A 22,763-nucleotide genomic window follows, 5' to 3' on the forward strand; every position below is an offset into this window, starting at 1 on the left:
TTATATAGATATATATGTATAAAAATTAAAAAAATCTTTTAGAATTTAATCACTATTAATTAAAGAGTTGTACATGTACCCCTAAAGGAAAGGTAGATTTATATCGGGATCGCTCTACCAGAGTTTCACAAACATCAAAACATGTTGACTGACGAATTCACTAGGTTGTTGGAAACTGCAGAAGGAGTGGAAAAGAAAACACCCAAAGGTTAAAGAGTATTCTTTTTATACGGTTTTACTTAATGTGAGTAATGGGTATATTGGAGGCACTTTATGTAAGTGGATAGTTCATGTGATTGGTATGTCTATTAAACTGTTAAAGGGACATTGAGCACAGGAATCGGCAATTTTGTCAATAAATTAAAAATAAATGATAAACAGGCATAAATCCTACCAGTGAGCTTCGCGAGTGAATAAAAATCTTATTTTATTTGGAAAATATGTCCGACGGTGAAACCGTTAGGGCGAGCGCAGTTCATTTTCTAAAACTCTACACATCTTCTCAAATGTTTTACATTCTGCTTATTACACTTTTATATCACGCGTTTACTGTGTATCGTACATAATTTTTTTTTAAAACCGTTATTGAAGTATATATTCTCTAACGTTGCAGACTCCCCATGCATCGGGATCGAAATTCCTAACTTCTCGGATATTTCCGACAAAATCGGAAATACCCGAGTTGTTAAAGTGACGAAAATATGACGTCACATACAAAGTCGTGTGTATCAAGGACGCAAATGATAGTTTTGTGGGCAGTTATGGCATGGAAATTGAATTAAATCGTTGTTTATTATTTTTATCAAGTAAGTTGTTGCTATGCTTAAGCCACCATGTTGCTATGCACCGCAAAGGATTATTGGGAGTATAGAATATTTTCACGTGGGACGATAAAAATTTCTTTGAACAATGTGCAGATTTTAACCTGAATTTCCTCCGTCCATACACGTCTATGGAGCTCGCTACGCGAGCGGCGCCGCCTCGCTGCGCTCGCTATTGTTGAAACTACTATTTTCGGACGTGTTTGATTGACACATCCTTGCACTTTCATTAAGTAAATTTTATCCTTAATCAGGTTGGGCACAGTTCCTTTTTCGAGGAAGTATTACTATAAAACGGGATTAATCCTCTTTTCAGTAATAAAAACATTACTGTATACGGGAAGATTCACTCGTTTACCCTCTATTCTCGTGTTTGCTTTGAATAAAAGATTAAGTGCAAGAATATTTTCACATCCTCTAAATATTTATAGTCTATTAAGTGTATGTATGCTCAAAACTACAATATTTATCACTGCAAAATGCTGAAAAAGAGTGATGAAATATTTCTACGATATAAATTTCTTACAGAAGCTTATCTGTGTTAAATTGCAAGATTGAATACGTTCAGCACTTGCTAACTTGTTCATGAAATTATTCGGCGTTCTAATTTAATTTTATATCATTTCTTTCAAAGACATCGTAAGAATAATTTTTAAGACCACTGCTTCTTTTACAGATGAAAATAATTATTTGAAATATAAAATTTTAAAAGATAGTCTTTCAAAGATGGTTTTAGCATGAATGCCCTTATAAGATTCCATACTTTACCATTTATCAACAGGGAAAATTAACGTAAAAGTCGTGGATTACTGCTGCACATGAGTTTAAATTCCTATGCATGTTCAAAAGATGTCACCTCCACGAAACCAAGCTATGAAATTTTCCATTTTTGAAAAAATAATTATATAACTTATAAGGGAAATATTCATATCGTTTGAAGAATACTCATGATGTCGTACGATTAAATCTCATCTTACTCCTGTCTGCAGCACTAAAGGACCGAATTTTTTTGTCAGCAAGGTTGGTTTAATAAAGTTTCAACATATCACATCGTATATTTCATGCACTTTTTATTTAAGAAATGGATTTGGAGCATTATTTTAAAAATATGACGAAAATTCCCGTATACAGTAATGTTTTTTATTACTGAAAAGAGGAATAATCCCGTTTTATAGTAATACTTCCCTGAAAAAAGAACTGTGCCCAACCTGTTGATACTAATGGGAAAAGAAGAAATTTTGTTGTTTATTAATGAAAAAAATTAAAGATATAATCCAGAAAATTCAGAGTAGAAATGTGAGAAAGCAAAACCAACTCACCAGTATTGTCAGTCTGTGCTCAGTGATGTGTGCAGAGTTTAACAAATTGAACACACCCGGTGAAACATAAACATTAACAATAACGGAGGTCATGCCCTGTTTATTAAACAGTTTACGATCTACCGGGTGTGTTCCATTTGATATCTCAAGAACTGTAAGAGATATATGGATTTGATATTTTTTTTCACATATATTGCTTGGCACTATGGCTTTTGTAAATAGCTATGGTTACCGACCTCCTGACCTTTGACCTCCTTTTCAAAATAGTTCATAGTGCTGATATACAGCATATTTTTGACATTTAAGAGGTAGGTCTATGCTATTTAGCATGTGCACTGTTTTTCATGAAATACTACCAGCATTACAATCCACTTGACCTTGATCTCTGACCTATTTTGCAAAAAATATCTCAGGCAGTTTTCTGTGTTTTCCCCAGGCTGTTTTTGCATGGCGGTACCGCCATGCATTGAAGATCCCCCGCCATGCATCGAGCAAGGCCGCCATGCTTCCCACTATGCATACTTTTTTCTTAAGCACAATTTTTTGTCTCCAAACTTTATCTTACGTGTAACATTAATTAATATACATGCTTAAATTGCACTTTCTCCGTTAAAACTTGCTGAATTACGCTTGCACCCGCAGAGAGTGTCGATGAATTAGAGTGTGACTAAAATGGGTACTAAAACCCGGGCGGGCCGGGAATTTTGAAACTGAAAACCGGGTTTTCGCTAATTTCTGAAACAATGCTGAATTCTTCATCACGAAACTTACAGATGTAATTTAATACAACAAAATGTGTCTTCACTGAGAGTTTTAACTCCAAATATTATGTTTTTCAACGTACATGTACTTCATATACTTTATTCACTATAGAGAATAATGAAATCTTGTGATAAAATAAATTTAAAATACTTTAATAAAAAAAGATTAAGATAGTGGTAACTAATACCGTGTAATATGGACATTACACGCGACAGAGCCAGTCGCCTTGACTAGCGTGTCAGTTTTACCATTTGTAATACACAGAAGCGACATGAAGAAATATCTTTCAAATCAAAGTGGCACTTGTCTAGCAACATCGGTATATTTTACCTTTGAAAATGATTGACATTGTAATTGTCAAGGGTAGGAGACTGACGGTAAAGTCTAGTACTGCATCTGACAATATACAAACCTGGCATTTGATAAACGTACTGCAAATTAAATTTTGTGTCAAGATGTCACGAAAACAGCAGCTAAGAAACGCCGAATTGAAAATTCATTTTTGACCAGCTGGTTTGCTTGTTGTATAAACAAAAGTAATGTTTATAACTGTTCACAATAAGTTACCAGTAAATGATTTATTATTCACCATGGGGATAACTTAATATCAAAAATATTTTAAAATGTTATATGTATTAATACATGCAATAGTTGTAGAAAGTAAAACCCAAAATTATTTTCAAACTTATTTCCAGCTGCCCATTACCCTTTGTTTACTTTCTAATACAATGTACTTATTAAGGATGTCAATTTTGTCCATAATTCATATTCGAATATTCAATGAAAGTATTCGAATATATTCGAATATTCGATAAAATAAATAAAATTTAGTTAATTTCAAATGTACATCATTATACTCTCATGGCAGGTTTGCGTCGGTATTTGGAAGTAAAATTGGACATAGACTTTTGTAGGTGCACAATAAGGAATTCTACATTTGATATCTGTCAATGTTTGAAATAAATGATTGATTTAAGTGTATACAACCGAAATATAAATGTAACAAATGATATCTATACAAGTTCAAACCAACGAACCAGTCGTTTAACCAGGGGCAAGATTGTCGTTTACTCTTCAGATTCAAAAACACGTACATGTAATTAATTACAATTATCTGCTTAATAAAAGATATAATACAATCTTTGATACAATGTTTTGACAATATAAACAAACAATTCCATGGACAATTTTCCTAGGTCATTAATTTCTCGATAATGATTTTAAATTTTTAAAATTATATTTAACCCGAGATAATCAAGTAATTGATGCATTATTCTGAAATTGAGCCCTTTACAATATTACAGGCTGATTCTATCAAAGATGTAATTCAATGATCAATAAAAATTATTTTCATAAGGTACATCCTTCACGTCTCTTAGACATTCAAGAAGGTTTTATTTCGTTGTCCTCGGTTCTAGATCCGATCATATTAAACTATTGAATGTACTTTTTGTATCATACATTAATAGTTCTTGTTTATTTCTTTATACCTTACTATTTCTTTATACCTTACTCAAAATGAAAAAAAAAGGAAGATCTATGATAAGAAAGTAGCGAAAGGAATCAGGGGATCGCTAGTAAATAAAACGGGGATAATTCCAGAACTGTTCTAATTAAAATTTATAACCTTTTTTGTGAAATCTGAAAACCACCGAATATTCGAATCTCAAATTCATATTCGAATATTAACTCATCGAATGAATATTCGAATGTTCGAATATTCGTTGACATCCCTAGTACTTATAGACACTGGTTGAGAAATTTCCATCCATTGGCATGGAAGAAGATGTCTATTCAGAGTGGGAGGGCCTAAAGCAACTTCTTTACAAGGAGTGTAAGGGCATGGGATTTAGACAAACCCTTCATAAAATTGTCAAGTTGGGCCATCTATTTCCCTGTATGGCCAAATTTGCTGCTATTGGACTTGTGCTACCTGTTTCTACAGCAGACTGTGAGAGGTGTTTTTCCTGTTTAAAAAGACTTAAGACTCCATTAAGAAACAGAATGGGACAGAAAGTGTTTAACTGCTTGATGAACATTTCATGTGAAGCACAGCCTCTTGAAAAGTTTGATTTTGAGAAAAGTGCAATAAGTTTTGCTAAGGGAAAGACCTGAAAAATTTCTGTATAAATACTAATCATAATTAAAATGTAGTTAGACTTTTTTGTTGTATATTTCATGAGAATGCATTCATTTTATGGCATAAAATGGTTAAAGTATTATAACGCACGGTGCGCACCGGGGATGCGTTTTGCTGCACCGCGCTCCAATTCAGGCAAACTTCCCCCCATGCATCAAAAATTTTCTGGGGAAAACACTGAGTTTTATTAAATTTGTGAGTTTGAATTTGAGAGGTTGGATTTAGATAATTAATAGCATTTATGCATGTTTATGAACTCATGATAGTGTACTTTGAAACTGTCTGATATTCAGTTATCAGACAAACTTATATTTAAATACTATTAAAAAAAAAAAAACCCATTGGGATCGGTATTCAACAATGGATCATGTAGACTGACAATTGAAGTAAAGACAGACTGAAATCTCTTTTGGAGGATTGTTGGAAACACGCATTAATAAAATGACAAATGGTTATTTTTAATACTTTCAATTTAATTATTCATTTGAGGTTTATGGAACCATAATTTCTTTGATTGTCAGATTCTATCGCATTCCTATACTATCCATGGATGCCATTTTTTCTTGCAGGCAAATGCATGAACTTTCAGTCTATCATGCTTATAGTAAATAAAAAGCTGACCACTATTAAATTTATTTACACCTACAAAGCAGGCGACACATGAGTTCCTTGGAACGTACACTCTAGTTTGTGTTGTAGGCACCCAAACATCATCGCAAGCCACTGGTTTTGTGCTCATTGAATGGACACAAAACCTGTGACTTGCGACGATGACACCCAAAGTGTACTTTATTTTAAACAGAAAATGCTTATTTTTTTCACAGAGACATTGATGGGTTCATGACATCTCTATATGAGTGAGAAATTCTCGAATGGGACGTAAAACAACATACAATCAATCAATCAATCATTTTTTTAGCTCTACTGGTAGTGGTGTTCCAGTCATCGATTATAATCGAAAATCAGTCGATTGCTGACATAATCCAAGCGCTCGATCAAAAAATTTTTATACTGATTAATCAGTTTATTTATTTTTTTTTTCTTTTACAAGCATAATAGTTTTTAAGCTAAAATTCCAGCTGTGACTAATCTATTAACTTATTCGTGTATCATAATGGCGCAGACAAACAGAAAATTTTATCCATACCCGGGTAACAAAGAACGTTCTAAGGTATAGACGTACTTTGGGTTCTACAAAATGAACAAAGGACCAGCTGAACCACCTACAAAAGAAACTTTGGACATGATAAAAACTGTCTGCAGGCTATATAAAAAAGGAATACATGCAAAATAAACGACAAATACATATGCAGAAAGTAGTCATTTACCCATTCTTACCATTTTATTAACTAAATTGATAGACTTTGTAAATGTCTGATTGTAATCAATAATTAGTAAGTTACGGTAACCCAATCATTGATTATAAAATTCTTACCAATTTCCATTACTATCTACTGGTCAAAGACCAGAAAAACGTATGCGATAGTAAAGTGTCCGTCGTCCATTGTCTGTAAACAATTCTTCAAATGCCACACCTCCTACAGGTTTGGTCTGATTTCAGTATAAATTGGTACACAAGTAGACAACACTAAGAAATTCTATGGTTTTGCCATGGTTACTAAAAATAGAAATTTCTGTGACAACAAGTAGCTTACACAAAGCTACTTAATTCTGCTTATCAGTTTTTTTATTTTGATGAATGGTGTTGCCACGGTAACTAAAAATAGAAATTTCTCTGAAATTTTTTTGTAACACTACTCCTACAGCTTTAATCTGATTTCAGTATAACTTGGCACTCAAGTAGACTACACTAAGATACATAACTCTATTTATCGTTTTTTTTATTTTGATGATTGGTGTTGCCATGGTTACTAAATATAGAATTCTCTGAAATTCTTTTGTAACACTACTCCCCTTGCAGTTATAGTCTGATTTCAATATTACTTGATACACAAGTAGACTACACAAAGAAACATAATTCTATTTTTTCGGTTTTTGATTTTTATAAACAATGTTGCCATGGTTACTCTAAAAGAAATTTCTGTGAAATTCTTTTAAAAGGCTACTCCTACAACATGTTTTGTTCAGTTACAATTGAACTCGACACAAATAGTTACTAAACCAACATGCCCAAGGATCATTATTTTATTTATTGCTGTTGCCATAGTTTCAAGTTCAAGTGTTACCTTTCTAATTCTATACCTCTGTTAAGTTTTATTAAAACCTCTCATCAGAGACTTCTGGTTATTTTACCTTTCTCTGATATGGAACTTTGACCAGCTCTTTCATCTGGAGGTTTGAAACCTGTTAAAGCTTAGGAGAATCTGATCTAGATGTCTAACCTCTTTGGGGATAAGATATTCAAGAGATAGTGGGGATGAAGCATTAAGAGAGAATATGAATGACAATCCCATGGATAGTCTAGTTGGTAGAGAACAACTCAAAAGTTCATACTACCATTTAGCCCAACTATAGATTGTTTTTTAACCTCCGTTGCAGGAGAGTGCACTTTTTTTTCACAACAGCAAATATTCCAGGTAATATGAAATGAGATTATTAAATAGATATATGGATGCTTAAACATATATCAAAAGTCTTTCAATATTTATTGTCTAATTGTTATTGAAAATTTTCTTTTTAGATAAGAAGCACCTTTTGGAGTGTGTCATACAAAAATGTAAGAATAATTTGGCAAAGAAGGATGCATCCACTGTGGAGGCTAGCCAGGAATATGCAAAAGCAGTTCTGGATTATACATTCATCGATGAAAGTATATTGGTTGATGGAAGCTTCCCAAAAGATAGCTGGAAGCCAAGAATTCATTCAATTTTTAGTAAGAATAAATTTTCTTTTTTTGGCTGTACATTTTCAATCTATATGTATTTATCCATAAGAGGCTACATGTGTAAGATACTGGTACCATGAACTTTGTTTGCTTAAGTTGAATATGAATTGACATGGGAGAGTACTCTTATGAAAGTAAATTAATTTCAGATGATATTGATGGAATAGAAAATGCAGTGAAAACATTGAAAGCAGAGAAGGGCAATATAGAGGTACACATAAACCAGAGCTTTCTACAAATGTTTATTTCTAACAATGTGCTTCCAGATACTGTAAACCATACTTTGAGTAAAAGATTCAATTTATACCCGCAAATTACAGAAGCATATAATCACAATAACATTAATAGAACAGTGAAAATATGTAGATACAAAAAATAGTTACAAAAACATGTACATGTAAATTTCTGCTGCAAAACCTCTCATGAGTCTAAAAAGGAACCGTTGTTTTATGTATTTTTATGAAGTGAGGCTTCATAATTTCATTGCTAATCATGATAAAGTTCCTTACAAAAGTTCATTAATTTTACGGAAAACAGATGTGCAAATAAATTCGATTAATACCTCAAATATGAGCAAATCCCTCAATCTAAAAAAATAGAAATGCTATAAACATCAATTTATCCTCTCTGATAAATACAGGATATTCAATGTTTTGTAGATGCTAGAATATGGAATTTATTTCACAAGTGGGACAGGATTTTTTTTAATATTTTCACTCGTGCTTCGCACTCATGAAAATATCACAAAATCCTGTCCCACTCATAAAATAAATTCCATACATGTACAAAACATTGAATTTTCTGTTTATTACATTTCTTAGATTTTCCCTTTGCCTCTGTTTCAACACAGTGTCATAGGCTGTAAGCTCATTGTTGAGTGGTTGAGACATCATAGCTAAGTGATTGTGAGATTGAAAAACATTGTAAACATGGATTTTTAATGACATATTTTGAAAAACTTTGGCAGTATAATTTTAAGTTTCTGTCAGGATGGCTCATTAACTCTATCTTATAACAGGCCGGGGATTATGCTTTATAAACCTCGAAGCGATTTATAAAAAAAGCTTAAACTGTTCCAACCCAGGTTATACCAATATAACTTGGGTAGCTATTAAATTCATTCCTTATAATTTAATTTTCCATCATTAAGTGTAAAAAAAATAAGACAATTTCTCCCTCAAAAATGCCTTCAAATTGTACGTATTTTAAATGTACCGGTAACATCAAGCGGATTGATACGTTTTTGACGTAAGTCATTGTGATGTAGGCAACCCAGGTTATACAATATATTCTAATTTTTTTATCCAATCAAATGATGCGTTACAACCAAAATTAAATTATATATGGAATAATTTATGATATAACAATTCATCAACTAGTAACAAAATTACATTAGTTTTAGACAGTCACCAGAGATGTATTTGACATTAAATTGAATTTTTTTCCCTTAAATTTTACAGGGCAGAATTAGGTCTTTGAGTGCTTTACCCATTGTTAAAAAAGCAAAACAACTCACTAAAGCTTTTGGCTGTAGTCATTAAAAAGTACCACTTTTATAACATCTGCCTGTGTATTTGTCCTTTGTTAACCAATGAAGACAACATTTTGTGAGAAAAAGGTTTAACTTTTATAGAACAGATGAAATGGTAATGGTATCTTATTGATTTGATATGACATGTAGTAGAAGTGCTGGGTCCATGTATCATTGATAATGATTTGGTTTGATATGATATAATAGATTGCTGGGTCCAGATATTGTAGTATGTATCTTATTGATTTGAAATGACAAGTAGTAGGTGAGCTGAATCTGAAGATGCACTAGAACTGGGTCCATAGATGTGCTGGGTCCATGCAAATATTGTACATCTGATTTGATATGACAGGTGTTTGATGTGCTGGGTCCAGACATTGTAGAATGTATCTTATTGATTTGTCATTTGTCATGTGTTTGATGTGCTGGGTCCAGACATTGTAGAATGTATCTTATTGATTTGTCATTTGTCATGTGTTTGATGTGCTGGGTCCAGACATTGTAGAATGCATCTTATTGATTTGACATGGTTGATGTGCTGGGTCCAGACATTGTAGAATGTATCTTATTGATTTGACATGACAGGTGTTTGATGTGCTTGGTCCAGACATTGTAGAATGTATCTTATTGATTTGACGTGACAGGTGTTTGATGTGCTGGGTCCAGACATTGTAGAATGTATGAATGTATCTTATTGATTTGACAAGACAGGTGGTTGATGTGCTGGGTCAGGATATTGTAGATTGTATCTTATTGATTTGACGTGACAGCTGTTTGATGTGCTGGGTCCAGACAATGTAGAATGTATCTAATTAATTTGACATGACAGGTGGTTGATGTGCTGGGTCCAGACATAGAATGTATGAATGTATCTTATTGATTTGACATGACAGGTGGTTGATGTGCTGGGTCCAGACATTGTAGAATGCATGTTATGGAGGAAGGGAGCATTGATGTACATGTATTGTGCCACCATCCAGGAAGAGCATAAAGACAGGATAAAGGAAGACCCTCAGTGTTATGCAGAGGTGAGACATAATTACTGAATTCTGGGCCAACTTGTTCAGCATTTATTAGTTTTATCTTTTAATTAAGATATAGATATTTACTTCATTTTCAACATTCCATGAAATGATGACTGGTATTTATTTCTCATTTTTGTTATATAATGTATGTTCACTTCTTACAAAACTTTGGAGTTTAATTTCAACTGTAAATGACTCACCAAATACAAACTACCTTATTGTATAAAGACTACTCAGTCAGTTTAGAAATAAAAATTTATTTTATGTAAAACACTTGCATGAGAGACTAAATTTGATTTAGAATTGAAACCATTTTCAAGAGAAAATGCTAACATTGAGCCAGAAGAATGCCATGAAATCATTGGAAGGCATTTTTTTTATTTCTTATTATTTTATTTCTTTTGTATTTTAATCTATTTTAGCAAATTGAATGTGGCATAGAAAATCTACAAAAAATGCTGTCAATACGACATCCTCATGAAGTACAGAAAGATGGCAAAGAGAGGGATGTAGAAACACTTTTTAGTTTGGGTATGTATATTGATTTTTACAAGGGACAGAACTTGAGATTACTTTCTCTTATAACACTGGAGATTATATTTCATATGTCATTACAGTGTCATATTAAGGACCCTCTACACACAGCACCTTTATATGATAGGATTTTCTCAATGTCAAAAAGCATTTTTCATTAGCATAGAGAGGGTCCTTAAGGTGAATAGTAGAATGAAAAAGGATGAAATATTTTTATGCTAAAAATATGGTATGCATGCGCTATCACACTCTATTTAAAAAATCATATACCTGGTAATCATTTTAATGACATAAAATACCAGCAAAGGTCTTACTGCATATTTTCAATCTCTTTTGACTAGAAATACATCTTTTGCAAATTTAAGGACACTTCAATACATGTATTTGAAAAAAAAAGCTTATAGGCCTTTGCAGACACCTGAGTACCATGAGTTTATCAGAATATTACCACTTTAAATTCACCTGAGGCTAGAACTCTGGATCATGTGACTGCTGCATTAATTCAAGATTTTGACTTCTTGCACAGTTCTTGATTGTGATGCATATGAGGGTCATTAACAAATTTTTGTCTTATGAAGTCTTCCAACTGAATTTAAAAAAAAATCAATGTAGATCACTTCAGACACACTTATCTACCTCATTGTCCTCACAGAAAAAGAATCATATGAGTTTTGAAGTTTTATAAAGTTTTGAAAATACCCTACACATTATACTGTTGTTTTATCATGAGAAAGAAAGTACAATAGCGGAAATTAGAAACAATGCAAAAGCCAGTGCTAAACTTAAAAAATCAGAACATTTGAAGAAGTACAGGGTTTTAGGTTTTAAGCTCACCAGAGCTAAGAGCGTCAAGTGAGCTTTTCTGATCACATTTTGTCTGGCTGTCCAATTGTCCATTTGTCTGTAAACTTTTTGCATTTTTTACTTTTTCTCTAGAACCACTGGCCCAGTTTCAACCAAACTTTCCTCAAAGCATCTTTGGTTGAAAGGGGATTCAAGTTTGTTGAAATGAAGGGCCACACCGTCTTTCATGGGGAGATGATTAAGAATTACTGAAAATGGCATTTTTCAAAAATCTTCTTCTCATGAACCACTGGGCCAGAAAAGTTAAAACTTATGTGAAAGCTTCAAATGTAGAGTAGATTAAAGTTTGTTCAAATCATAACCCCCTGGGATAGAGTGTGGTCAATGTAGCTGATTCTATAGTGCTCCACTGCATCATAAAGTTTTCTGAGGTATAACAAGATCAAAGAATGACCTGGTATACTGTAGCTGCAGTATAAACATGGTATTTCTTTTGTTTGTGCTTGATAGGTTGACTGGGATTGGCCAGGTGAATTAATGATAAGTTCAGTTGGGTAGCAGCATGTGTCAAATGTTTATTCTCTATGAACCATCTGCTTTGAATAAATTTTATTTTTCTTTATGAAAATCCCTATGTCTAGGCTAAGGTGATCAGATATTGATGTCTTAGATGAAAAGTAAGTAGCATTGTCTTAATGGTCATTCAAAACTTACTCCACCCAATTAACTTATTGTAAGCAGACATGTTTATGTGTACATTATACATCCAGGTTATTTTATATTTAATACTTTCAAGAGGTATAAATTCTATTTCATATAGTGGGATATAAATTTAAGAAAAGGATTGATTTTCCTCTCCAATTTTATGACCATCTTAATTTTTAAGACAATTTTATAGTACTCAATCTACTCTTGTTTTATGAGCTATGTACTTGAGATTTAACAAAATGCTTGCTCCTATACATTAGTCTTGTAAGTCTGCGATTTTTGCTTCAGGTATATACAGCGACACGCATTTACTAGCCATGATGTATGCAAGTGAGCTGTGTTACTGGCATTCTCAATTAAAAAAGGACCATCAATTTAATTGTTCCTCAACCCTGGATGAGAAACAAATTGGTGCCAAATATTTACAAGACTATATAAAGGCAGTTAAAGGCCCATTATCTGTTCAGGGATGGTCCTCAGAGAGAGCAGAACAATTACTAGATTACTTCTGTAAACAAACGTAAATAAATTGTTACAGGATGTCATTTGTCATGTTATAAAATTGTAATATTTATAATGGTTTTAAATTGCAAGGAAATCTCAAGAGTATTGTGTATGTATTGAAATCTTTTGAAGATTAAATCCTTGGAACTTGCATCATCTTTGAAAACTTTTTAATAAAATCTGTTCTAACTCTTATGCTGGCATCTTGTCTGATCTCATTGATCACAAGTCAATTGTAATGGGGATAGTCCATCGTATCACGTAGCAGAAATTAGGATGCATAACATTCCAACTAGCACTAAGAATAAGAAAATGCTTATTTAGGCCATTTGTTCCATATGACAAGGAACAGTAGAGGTTATACAGTAAGACTCGATTATAGAACCTGGGAATTTACTTCGCTATATCCATATTTTGTTATATCTGTTTAACGAATCTGTTAAAGTTATATATAAAGCAAATTTACAATATACGTTTTCCTTCAAGTATGACTCACTACCAAATATCTTCAGAGAAGTATGAAATGCAAAACTTACCTTAGATTACTAAAGATTTCTGATGCATTGAATTTCAAATATTAATACTTAAGAAAAATAATGTCAGTTCAATATTTCAAATTTACAGATCTTTAAGGATTCGTTACAAAAGATGTAATTTTGTAATTTTTAACTTTTATGGGGCACTAAATCAATTCGCTATATCAGTATATATGTTAAATTAAAGTTCATTATAACTGTAAAGTTTCACAAGGATTTGTTAAGAATTTGCTGGGGATCCCAAAATACTCTGCTGCATCCATAAATTTGCTAAATCTGTATTTGTACTAAACTAGTTTTACTGAATGTTGAAAGTGTATTGTTCAAACACCAGTGTGTTAATATATACTCTTCATTTATTTAAGCAAAATTTTAAAATACATCTGTTCCTAAAGATTTTGCATGATTTCAATAAAAATGTGACATGCATGTGTGGGCTAAGAGGAGTTGGATAAAAAAAGAATAGCTTCCTTTTTTGGTTTAATAGAACTAGTAGTTCAAATTCCTTCCATTAGTATATGATTGGATAAATTTGTTAATAAATTTTCCTGGATACAAGTGCTTTTGTAGATGTGGAAAAGACAAAGTTACAATAACAACTTGATCTCTTATTGTGTGTGTGTGTGTGTGTGGGGGGGGGGGGGGATTAAATGTTATAATATATTATATCGCAAATTTGTCTTCATTTTTAGACTAATGTAAACTCATGGGGTTGACCTTATAGGAATATAAAACACTGTACATGTATCATGTTTTGAAAGTTATTGATCAGAAAGGTTTTAAAGCTTTCTTAAAATTTTCTTTAACTTGTTCATGCATGAAATTGTGGTTATGTAGTTCATTATGTATTTAAGTTTTATACATCATTGAATTTAGATTTCTTTTATAACACTGTATTTAGGCTGAATAGTATGTTGAATCCCGTTTTCGATTAAGCTTGGTTAACAACTACACTTGATTGAAATGCATATCACAATTATGGCTTTACAATAAAATAGGAATGCCCTTTAGTAATGACAGTATTCAACTGTCTGTCAAGCTTGCTATCTGTCTAGCTATCTTTTCAACACTTTTATATAACATGATCATAATCTTTCAGACTTCACTGGTAGCAATAGATAGAGGAAGATATTTACAGTTTATGGGTCAATTGAGCAAAGATGAAGGGCAAAAGTAATTTTTATTCACATCGCAAATAAAGTTTGAGGGGAGGGGATATATTGGAATCATCATGTCCGACTGTAGACATGGTTTTGTCTGGAAATGTTCTAAGAAACTACTGCATGGATTTGTCTGAAAATGTCACATTATGTGTACACCCTTTCTTCTCCATATAAGATGTGCACTTCATATTTTCGTCATAATTGAACATTTTTTCTCACTTTACTATTTTTTTTTCACTTATATGGACTTTGTCATTTTCTTTTATATTTGATAATTGTACCTTGACCTGTGACCTTTTGACCTTAAAATCAATAGGTGTCTTCTTTAGGCCACAGGGAGTTGTGAAATTAAATTTTATTGAAAAAAAAAATCAAAGAAAACTAGTTATTATCTGGAAAATGCTATTTGCAATGTGTGAATTTCTGATCTTGACTTTTGTTCTCAAAATCCATAGAGGTCTATAAGGAGTTTTGATATAAAATTTCATTGCAAAAGTTCAAAGGCTTTTTAAGATATTGCATGGAAATGAAAGTATTGCACACAGAATGTATGGCCTTGATGATGACCTTTTGACCTCAAAATCAATAAGGTCTTCCTTAGGCCATACTCAATGCTGGTTTGTACTCTACACTATGACTAAAGTTGTACAGAAGGTAATATCTGAAATTATTTCTTAAATCAGGTCACCCAGAGCTTGAAAAGTCTTCTGTCCTTAAATATAGATGCAACATTATGAAATTGTCTTTCATGATTTTATTTTGCATATCACATATAATACACGCAAAACAATCTTTCCATAGGAAGATATGAATTAAAGTTTGAATGATTTTATTTGAAAATTATTATTTGGTATCCATGTTTCCTGAGTTGTGCACTGTTTAAATGGTATTTGATTTGCTAATAAATTCTAGAAGATCGTAATATCATATTTGTTTTTCTTGAAATGTCTTTTCAATTTTCAAATGATCAGCGAGTGTTTTCTCAATGAATTCTTTATTACAGGCTTGCTCTCTCTTCGGTATCCTGATATGAAGAGGGATGCTGTTATTTAAGCAAATAGAATAAATGTCGAGTATACTCTGTGCGAGCTTTGTGACTAGTTCATCATCAACTATAAGTTGATTTCGTATAGCACGTGGCATTTCTAGTTGAAAGGCGGGTGTTCCCATGACAACAGACTGACAAGTCATGGTGTACAAGTCACCACCCCAGTCACCACATAGTGCAGGGTTGACGTTAACTGTAAACCTCATGTTGTTTTTTTCGTAGGCACATTTGGGATCGCTGAACATGTTTGTGAACGCGATTTCGGTTTCAGATTTGAGCCACTTCGCAAAACTTGGATCTCTCCAGTGAGTTTCCATGGCTTTAAATCCCACATCAAGATCCATATTTGTTTTCCGATTTTTCTTTCCGTGCATATCAATGTGGAGTATCGGCAATTTGTTGTCCCGCCCAAATTGTTTGAAATGTTCTAACGCCTCGTGGAATGGGGACTGAGAAAACTGTTTCTCAGTCAAGTAGTTTGGGTCCAAGTTTTTGAAGTCCGCTGGCATTGCCATTCTCCTGTCCCATATAATAAAACTCGGCGGAATTCCAGCAATTCTATTGATTTCATTTGCCACCTTCAGTAAGATTTCGGTGACGTGGATTTCACGATAGTGAATGCGTCGTCTGCGTCCTTCAGTTCCACCGCGCCAGAGTTTGATCCCATGCGGAGCGCTGAGTAGAATGGGACCGAAAAGTTTAAACATACAAGCTGGCGTAGAGGTGATAATCTTTGATAGAATGGGTTTCATGAACTTAACATATTGATTATTGTTTTTTGAACTTTCCTTTTTAGAAGAATGTTTTGATCCGTGTTTGTGTGTATTCTGATCAGACTTCGACACCTCTACCTCGTTCACCGCTACACTTTCCTTCTTAGAGTGGTTCACAACTACCATGTTCTCATTATTGTGTCTAAATTGTATCGTAGGCTGTCTCTCAATGGTTGACATATATCTTTTGATAGCTTGTTTCACGGCGGTTTCAACACTTATAATGTCTTTGTTTCTACATGTCAAGTTAGATGACATTCCATCCAAAGAAAGCATTGTAGATTCTCTCTCTTGAATTTGTATTTTAGACACTAGATACTCCTGCTTTCTTGACCCATTTCCTGTCCGTTTTGGCGATTCCCCTTCAGAACTTTCACTTGACTCTTGGTTGCTGATTTGAAGCTTACTGAGATTAGTTTGTTCAGTCCTTGTACTAAATTCGGAAAACGTATGCATGCGCAGAATTCCAGGTTTTCTCAAAATTTTGGGTCTTAGTTGAGACTTTTTCACTTCTGGAATCGTAGACATTCTGTGAGGAAGATGTGGAAAGTCCTCTTTTTCTACCGGGAGGCGTGAGAAAATGCGTTTATGCTTGTCTGAGTAACTAAATAAAGGTACATGCGTCTTTGCCACGGTTATATACCGGGTCCTACTTGGAGCCTTGGGGATGCCGATGCGGAGCTGGTCTGTTGGATTGGAGAGCACATAAGGTCCACTGGTAGACGGTATTGTACCCGCCATGACTTGATATTAATGTCTGTTTGCTTGACTGGGTACATTTATTGCAAGGCACACACCTGGAAGAAAAGAATATTAGTTAAATGAATCATAAATGAAAGTCAATATTCCAAAGCACTTCTGGAATTTAAACGACAATTCAATATTCATATAGTTAGTAACATCAACATGAAGGGGAAAAAAATACCAAAAATTAGTTACGAATTTGATTTTCAAGTAAATGAAAATCAGAACTTCGACAGTAATCAAGTTTCTGTCAAACTGAGCTCCTTATTTCTTTGGAATTAATATTATAGGCCGGTTATTGCTTATCAAGGTGTTAAAGCCTGAGTCCTTTCTTTAGAAAATCATCTATTGTTCACTGTGCCTTTATAAGCGTTTGGATTTAATCAGTAAAGCTACCTTTACAACAAACGACTTTTCTACTTATCATTACGTTCCATTCAAGATTTGAATCTAAGTAAATATGAACTGAAATCATTTATTTTAATCAATTTAACGTGGACTTGAACAACTTCTCAATTATTCTAGAATTTTACTTCCAGAAACCACATTTGTGATCTCACATCGTGATCAAACAAAGTCTTGATCATATATTCAATCAATGTTACTGCTATTGTATAAGCAATATCTATATTGAGAACCCATTTTTGATATTACTGTATTGATTTCAGATTGACAGAAATAAAATAATCAAAACGCATCATATAAACTGTCATCATCAGTACTTGGATGTTTCGTTCATTTCATCGTATGTAGTCAGATATACGAAATAAATATTCACATTAAATATCTTAATAATAAATATATATTATTTGTTTTATTGGAATAAAAACCAACTTTCACTTTTATAGATAACTTACCTGTTCAAATTCACTTTTCCAAAACTAGCGACCCATTTACAAAGATCAAACTTTTAACTTTATTATCGTAAGAATTTCTTGCATTATATCAATTAAGACAATCTTTGATTTTGATAGGGTTTATAAACAGGCAGGGGGTTTAAACCTTACTTCAAACAAATATCTACTTACTCGTGGATTATTCTTATTTGTTCTTTAACACAAAAAGGGGTGGGTACAATGTTTCTGAGCAGATTAAATTCGTATCAAGGCCAAAAAATAAATGACATAAGAATTAGTATTTCTGTTGACACTTTTTACTTTAGGTCAATTAACATAACTGATTTAAGATTTTCTTCATGTTATTGGTAGAAATAAACAGAGGATAGATAAACTAAACTTACTAGTATCCCGTTTCTAGCGATATCCTTTGTTCTGCCAGACCTTTTATGTCGTCAAGAGCTCGGGTTCAATTTATCATTTCTTCAATCAGACTTGGGCATTTAAATGGGTACCCTTATCTGGAGCGACTGTATTACTGCGAATGTTGGCACTTCATGTTGGTAATTGCACTGACAGATTATTCTACACAAACCATTATACATTCACCTTCAATGATCTACTCTCATGCGATGTGGCACACACGACCACATTCCCCAACTTTACAGCGTAGACCTCTTTCTACCCTCCACCCCACCCCTTCCTAGATTTCCCACAAGTTTTCACCAAATTTATTTGCTGTTGGGGGTTAAGACACTAAACATTTTCATGCATGCATACACTCCAAATAAATAGTCAGAAGTTGGGGAAAAGATAATCAATTAATAAAATTAGTAAAACTCATTATCTTTATTTTTTCTAGCTACAATTTTAGCCCTTTTTGGCCGACTTCCGTTTTATTCATATTACTTTGTTTTTATGCAGTTATTTTCGTAGACAAATTTTGAACATTCTCTGTTACAAAGCGATTAAACAATTTTCTCCAGATTTGCTTCCCCTACAATAGAATTAGATACGATATTGGACTAATTTGCAACAATTTAAATTCTTGTATTTTTATTCATTAATACCACATTTCCTAAAGTGAATTTTTTTTTTTAATTCAAGTTCCTTTAATTTTTTACATTCAAGCACAAGTTTATTTTCAAAAGAAGTATGAAGACAAGGATCCTGTTCTGTACAAATTGTTCATTTTCCATTCTATCATGCAAATATTCAAATCAGTTGCTTCATATAAAATCGTTGAAATTAGACGTTAGACAATACGAGTAAAATTTTTCTATTCTTTCCTACAAATATTCAAATCTTATCTCAGGTGCTTAAGATGAAATTGTTGAAATTAGACATTAAGAGTAACCTCCCGTAATTTGTTGTACTATCCATATATATAAACTTTAAAACACTTTTTGAAATACATGTTTTTCAACCGTGTTACAGTCTTCGACAAATCCTGGGAGTCCGAAGCCCGGGACCTGGTAAAATTGGAAGCGGGCATGTGGAAATTGCATACTTACAAGCCCGAAGGGCATGTAAATTCTGAGGCCTAAGCCTCCGTATTATCAAATTAAATAATAAAGGCTATTTGCGTTTACATATATAAGAATATATACATGTATAAGAATACATGTATAAGAATAAACTCTGGGCATGTAAATATTTGTTCGGGCTAGCAGAATAAGTGGTTATACCTGCCCGAAGGGCATATACTGAAAAAAAGATTTGGTGAAGACTGTGTTACCGGCCTTCATCTAGCGAGTTCTTTGTCAGGCTAACTTTTCAAAAGACATCCACTAGCAATTATAAAATATTTGACTAATCCTGATTTGGTCCATAATTTTGTGTATATTTTCATAAAGAATTTCATTTTTGACATACAAATTTGACGTCTTAAACGTTGCATTATTGTACTTTTTTAGCTCACCTCCACGAAGATGAGATGAGCTTATGATTTACCCCCGGCGTCGGCGTCCCGGTTAAAGTTGTAGGAGCAAGTCCATTCCCAAGTAACTATAAGCCCTACCAGGACCAAACTTGCTTGGATGATGCATCTAGGGATGGACACTTATCACACTTGCTTGCATGTATGATGCATCTAGGGATGGACATACCACACTTGCTTCGGATGCTGGACCTGACCTAGATTTTCCATATGAGTGACTAGGTTAAAGTTTTTGGAGCAGGTCCATTCCCAAGTAACTATAAGCCCTATATGTACCTGAAACAAACTTGCATGTATATGATGCATCTAGGGATGGACACTACCATACTTGCTTCGGATGCTGGATCTGACCTAGATTTTCCAGATGAGTGACTAGGTTAAAGTTTTTGAAGCAGGTCCGTTCCCACGTAACTATAAGCCCTACCTTGACCAAACTTGCATGGATGATGCATCCAGGGATGGACTCTGCCTAGCTGCAATAATGTAGCCCTCCAATTTTTTTTAATCTGATATTTTTAGGAGAGGGCTACAATTCCACTGCATCTCCGTAATGGCGCAAATATATTTTTTAGATACGGGCGACTGCAGGCAAAATAAATTGTTTTTGCATTCAACTTACTTCCAATGAGACGGAATTTTTATTCACTATCAACATCATAGCCCTTTATACGCGAAAACCAAGTAAAATAAATCTGCGTGTTTACCAGTCGTTCTCCTCAGCAGCCATGACAGTTCTCGCGTGATGCACTGAGACTTGCGCTTGAAATTTAGAATCACTTGATAAAGTAAATGTCGGTGTTGATAAATGTTTGTGTTGTATGATATCACTAAACATCGATAAATAAAAGCATTCCATGGGATATTTTTTCATAAACAGTGATATTTATGCTTAAAATAAGGGAAATCTTCTACTATCCGCTCCCCTAGATCCCGTATTCTCATTGGTTGGCCCAAAATAAAATCGATCAAGGTCAGTAAACATGGCGGATAAATTCAAGTTGTGATGTTGACATACACGAAAAATAACCGATATACGGATTGTTCTGTATATTTTTGGATCAGTTCATGTCTTGCATAACTACATTTTATGAGTTCAGGTAAGATATGTTAATAAAATACCCACATACTGATAATTTGAGCCGAAATCTGTGCGGTAGTGAATCACTTCCGCACTTGCACCATTACGGAGATCCTAAGGAGTTGTAGCCCTCCCCCCCCCCCCCAAAAAAAAAAAGAAAAAAAAATCGGAGAGGCCTACATTATTGCAGCTAGACACTACCACACTTGCTTCGGATGCTGGATGTGAGCTAGATTTTCCAGATGAGTGACCAGGCTAATATTTTGGAGCAGGTCAATTCCCAAGTAACTATAAGCCCTACCTGGACCAAACTTTCAAGGATGATGTATCTAGGGATGTACACTAAGCAACCTGCTTTGGACGTGGATCCGACTTAGATTTTCCAAATTAGTGAAATTTAGCCATATTTTAACCAAATTAACATGGATGATGTATCTAGGGATGGACACTTCCAGACTTGCTTTGGATTCTGAATCTGACCTACATTTTCCAGATGAGTGACCAGGGTAATTTTTTTTTTTTGAGTAGCTATATAATATTATGGCCTGTTATGATTAAACTGAATACTTCCAGACTTGCTTTGAATGTTGAAACTGTGCAAAATTTTGATTAGTAACAGGTTAAAAGGTTTTTTGCATGGATATTGATCTTGGGATGTACACTAACTAGAAAAAAAATATGATGTTAAATTGCCTTACTTATAGATAACATTCGTCGAGGTGAGCTTCGTAATCTTTGATTACCTATGTTTGTTATTCAAAGAAATTCTTTTTCTTAAAGTTATCATTCCTATTCGATAAATTGTGATTCCTATTCGATACGTTGTTATTCCTGTTCGAAAAAATGTTATTCCTATTCAATAATTTGTCATTTCTTTTCGATAAATTGTTAGTCCTATTGGAAGACATATGATTCCGATTCATTATACAATGTATATTAATAATAATATATCATTAATGGTTGAAAACACGTGTTTCCTATTCGATAACATCTCATTCATATTCGAAAACATGTGATTCCTATTCGAAAATTTTGTCATTCTTATTCGATAATATTATGTGATTTATATGCAATAAACTTGATATTCCTATTCGAAAACATATCGACCGTCACGGTAGCTCGGTAGATCGCTCGCTGGACGTGATCGGAAGGTTGTGTGTTCGAATCACGGCCGCGACTGACCTAAGTCGATAAAAAAAAAATAGGCAGCAACTGTTCCTTCGCCAAGCGCTCGGCACTTTGAAGTGAAAGTTGCGGGTCCTTCTGATGAGACGTTAAAAACCGTGACCCCGTGTCACAGCAGGCGTTGGTACATTAAAGATACCTCACTGCTCAATGGCCCTGAGTGCCGAGTAAGGGTCTAAATTTGAAGCCCTTACCGGTATATGGTGACGTCTCTATATGAGTGAAAAATTTTCGAACGGGACGTAAACAACATACAATCAATCAATCGAAAACATGTCATTACTTTTCGAAAACATACGATTCCTTTTCCATAATCTTGTTATTCTTATTCGATAATTTTATCATTCCTATGCGATGTTTTCTTATTCTGATTCAATAACTGCATTCGTCTGGGTAATACATGTATGACCAAAAAAAAAAAAAAAAATAGAACTGATCAGTTTATCGAATAACAAGATTATCGAATAG

The 22,763-nt window shown here is 33.6% G+C and overlaps 2 protein-coding genes across 2 annotated transcripts; one reads left to right on the plus strand and one right to left on the minus strand.

The window, feature by feature from the left end:
• Nucleotides 1–134: 134 nt before the first annotated feature.
• Nucleotides 135–13,327, plus strand: LOC133176998 (RAB7A-interacting MON1-CCZ1 complex subunit 1-like). Its single transcript, XM_061312073.1, has 6 exons — nucleotides 135–208; nucleotides 7,684–7,875; nucleotides 8,037–8,098; nucleotides 10,312–10,446; nucleotides 10,866–10,974; nucleotides 12,778–13,327. The coding sequence occupies exons 1-6, from the start codon at nucleotides 142–144 to the stop codon at nucleotides 13,011–13,013; spliced, it is 801 nt and encodes a 266-aa protein (XP_061168057.1). The 5' UTR covers nucleotides 135–141; the 3' UTR covers nucleotides 13,014–13,327.
• Nucleotides 13,328–15,459: 2,132 nt separating this feature from the next.
• Nucleotides 15,460–17,285, minus strand: LOC133177015 (uncharacterized). The gene has a single exon (XM_061312095.1). It carries the CDS (start codon nucleotides 17,252–17,254, stop codon nucleotides 15,617–15,619), a length of 1,638 nt encoding a protein of 545 aa, XP_061168079.1. The 5' UTR covers nucleotides 17,255–17,285; the 3' UTR covers nucleotides 15,460–15,616.
• Nucleotides 17,286–22,763: the final 5,478 nt, after the last annotated feature.

Source organism: Saccostrea echinata, unplaced genomic scaffold (assembly GCF_033153115.1).
Source record: "Saccostrea echinata isolate AGI-Se365-2 ecotype Australia unplaced genomic scaffold, CSIRO_AGI_Sech_v1 ptg000086l, whole genome shotgun sequence".
NCBI lineage: Eukaryota > Metazoa > Mollusca > Bivalvia > Ostreida > Ostreidae > Saccostrea > Saccostrea echinata.

Bases quoted from the DNA above. Each gene is read 5' to 3' on its own strand.
- LOC133176998 (XM_061312073.1), top strand. From the start codon at position 142: ATGTTGACTGACGAATTCACTAGGTTGTTGGAAACTGCAGAAGGAGTG. The intron at 209-7,683 runs GTTAAAGAGTAT...TTTTCTTTTTAG, and splicing joins GGAAAAGAAAACACCCAAAG to ATAAGAAGCACCTTTTGGAG. The intron at 10,447-10,865 runs GTGAGACATAAT...AATCTATTTTAG, and splicing joins ACCCTCAGTGTTATGCAGAG to CAAATTGAATGTGGCATAGA.
- LOC133177015 (XM_061312095.1), bottom strand. From the start codon at position 17,254: ATGGCGGGTACAATACCGTCTACCAGTGGACCTTATGTGCTCTCCAAT.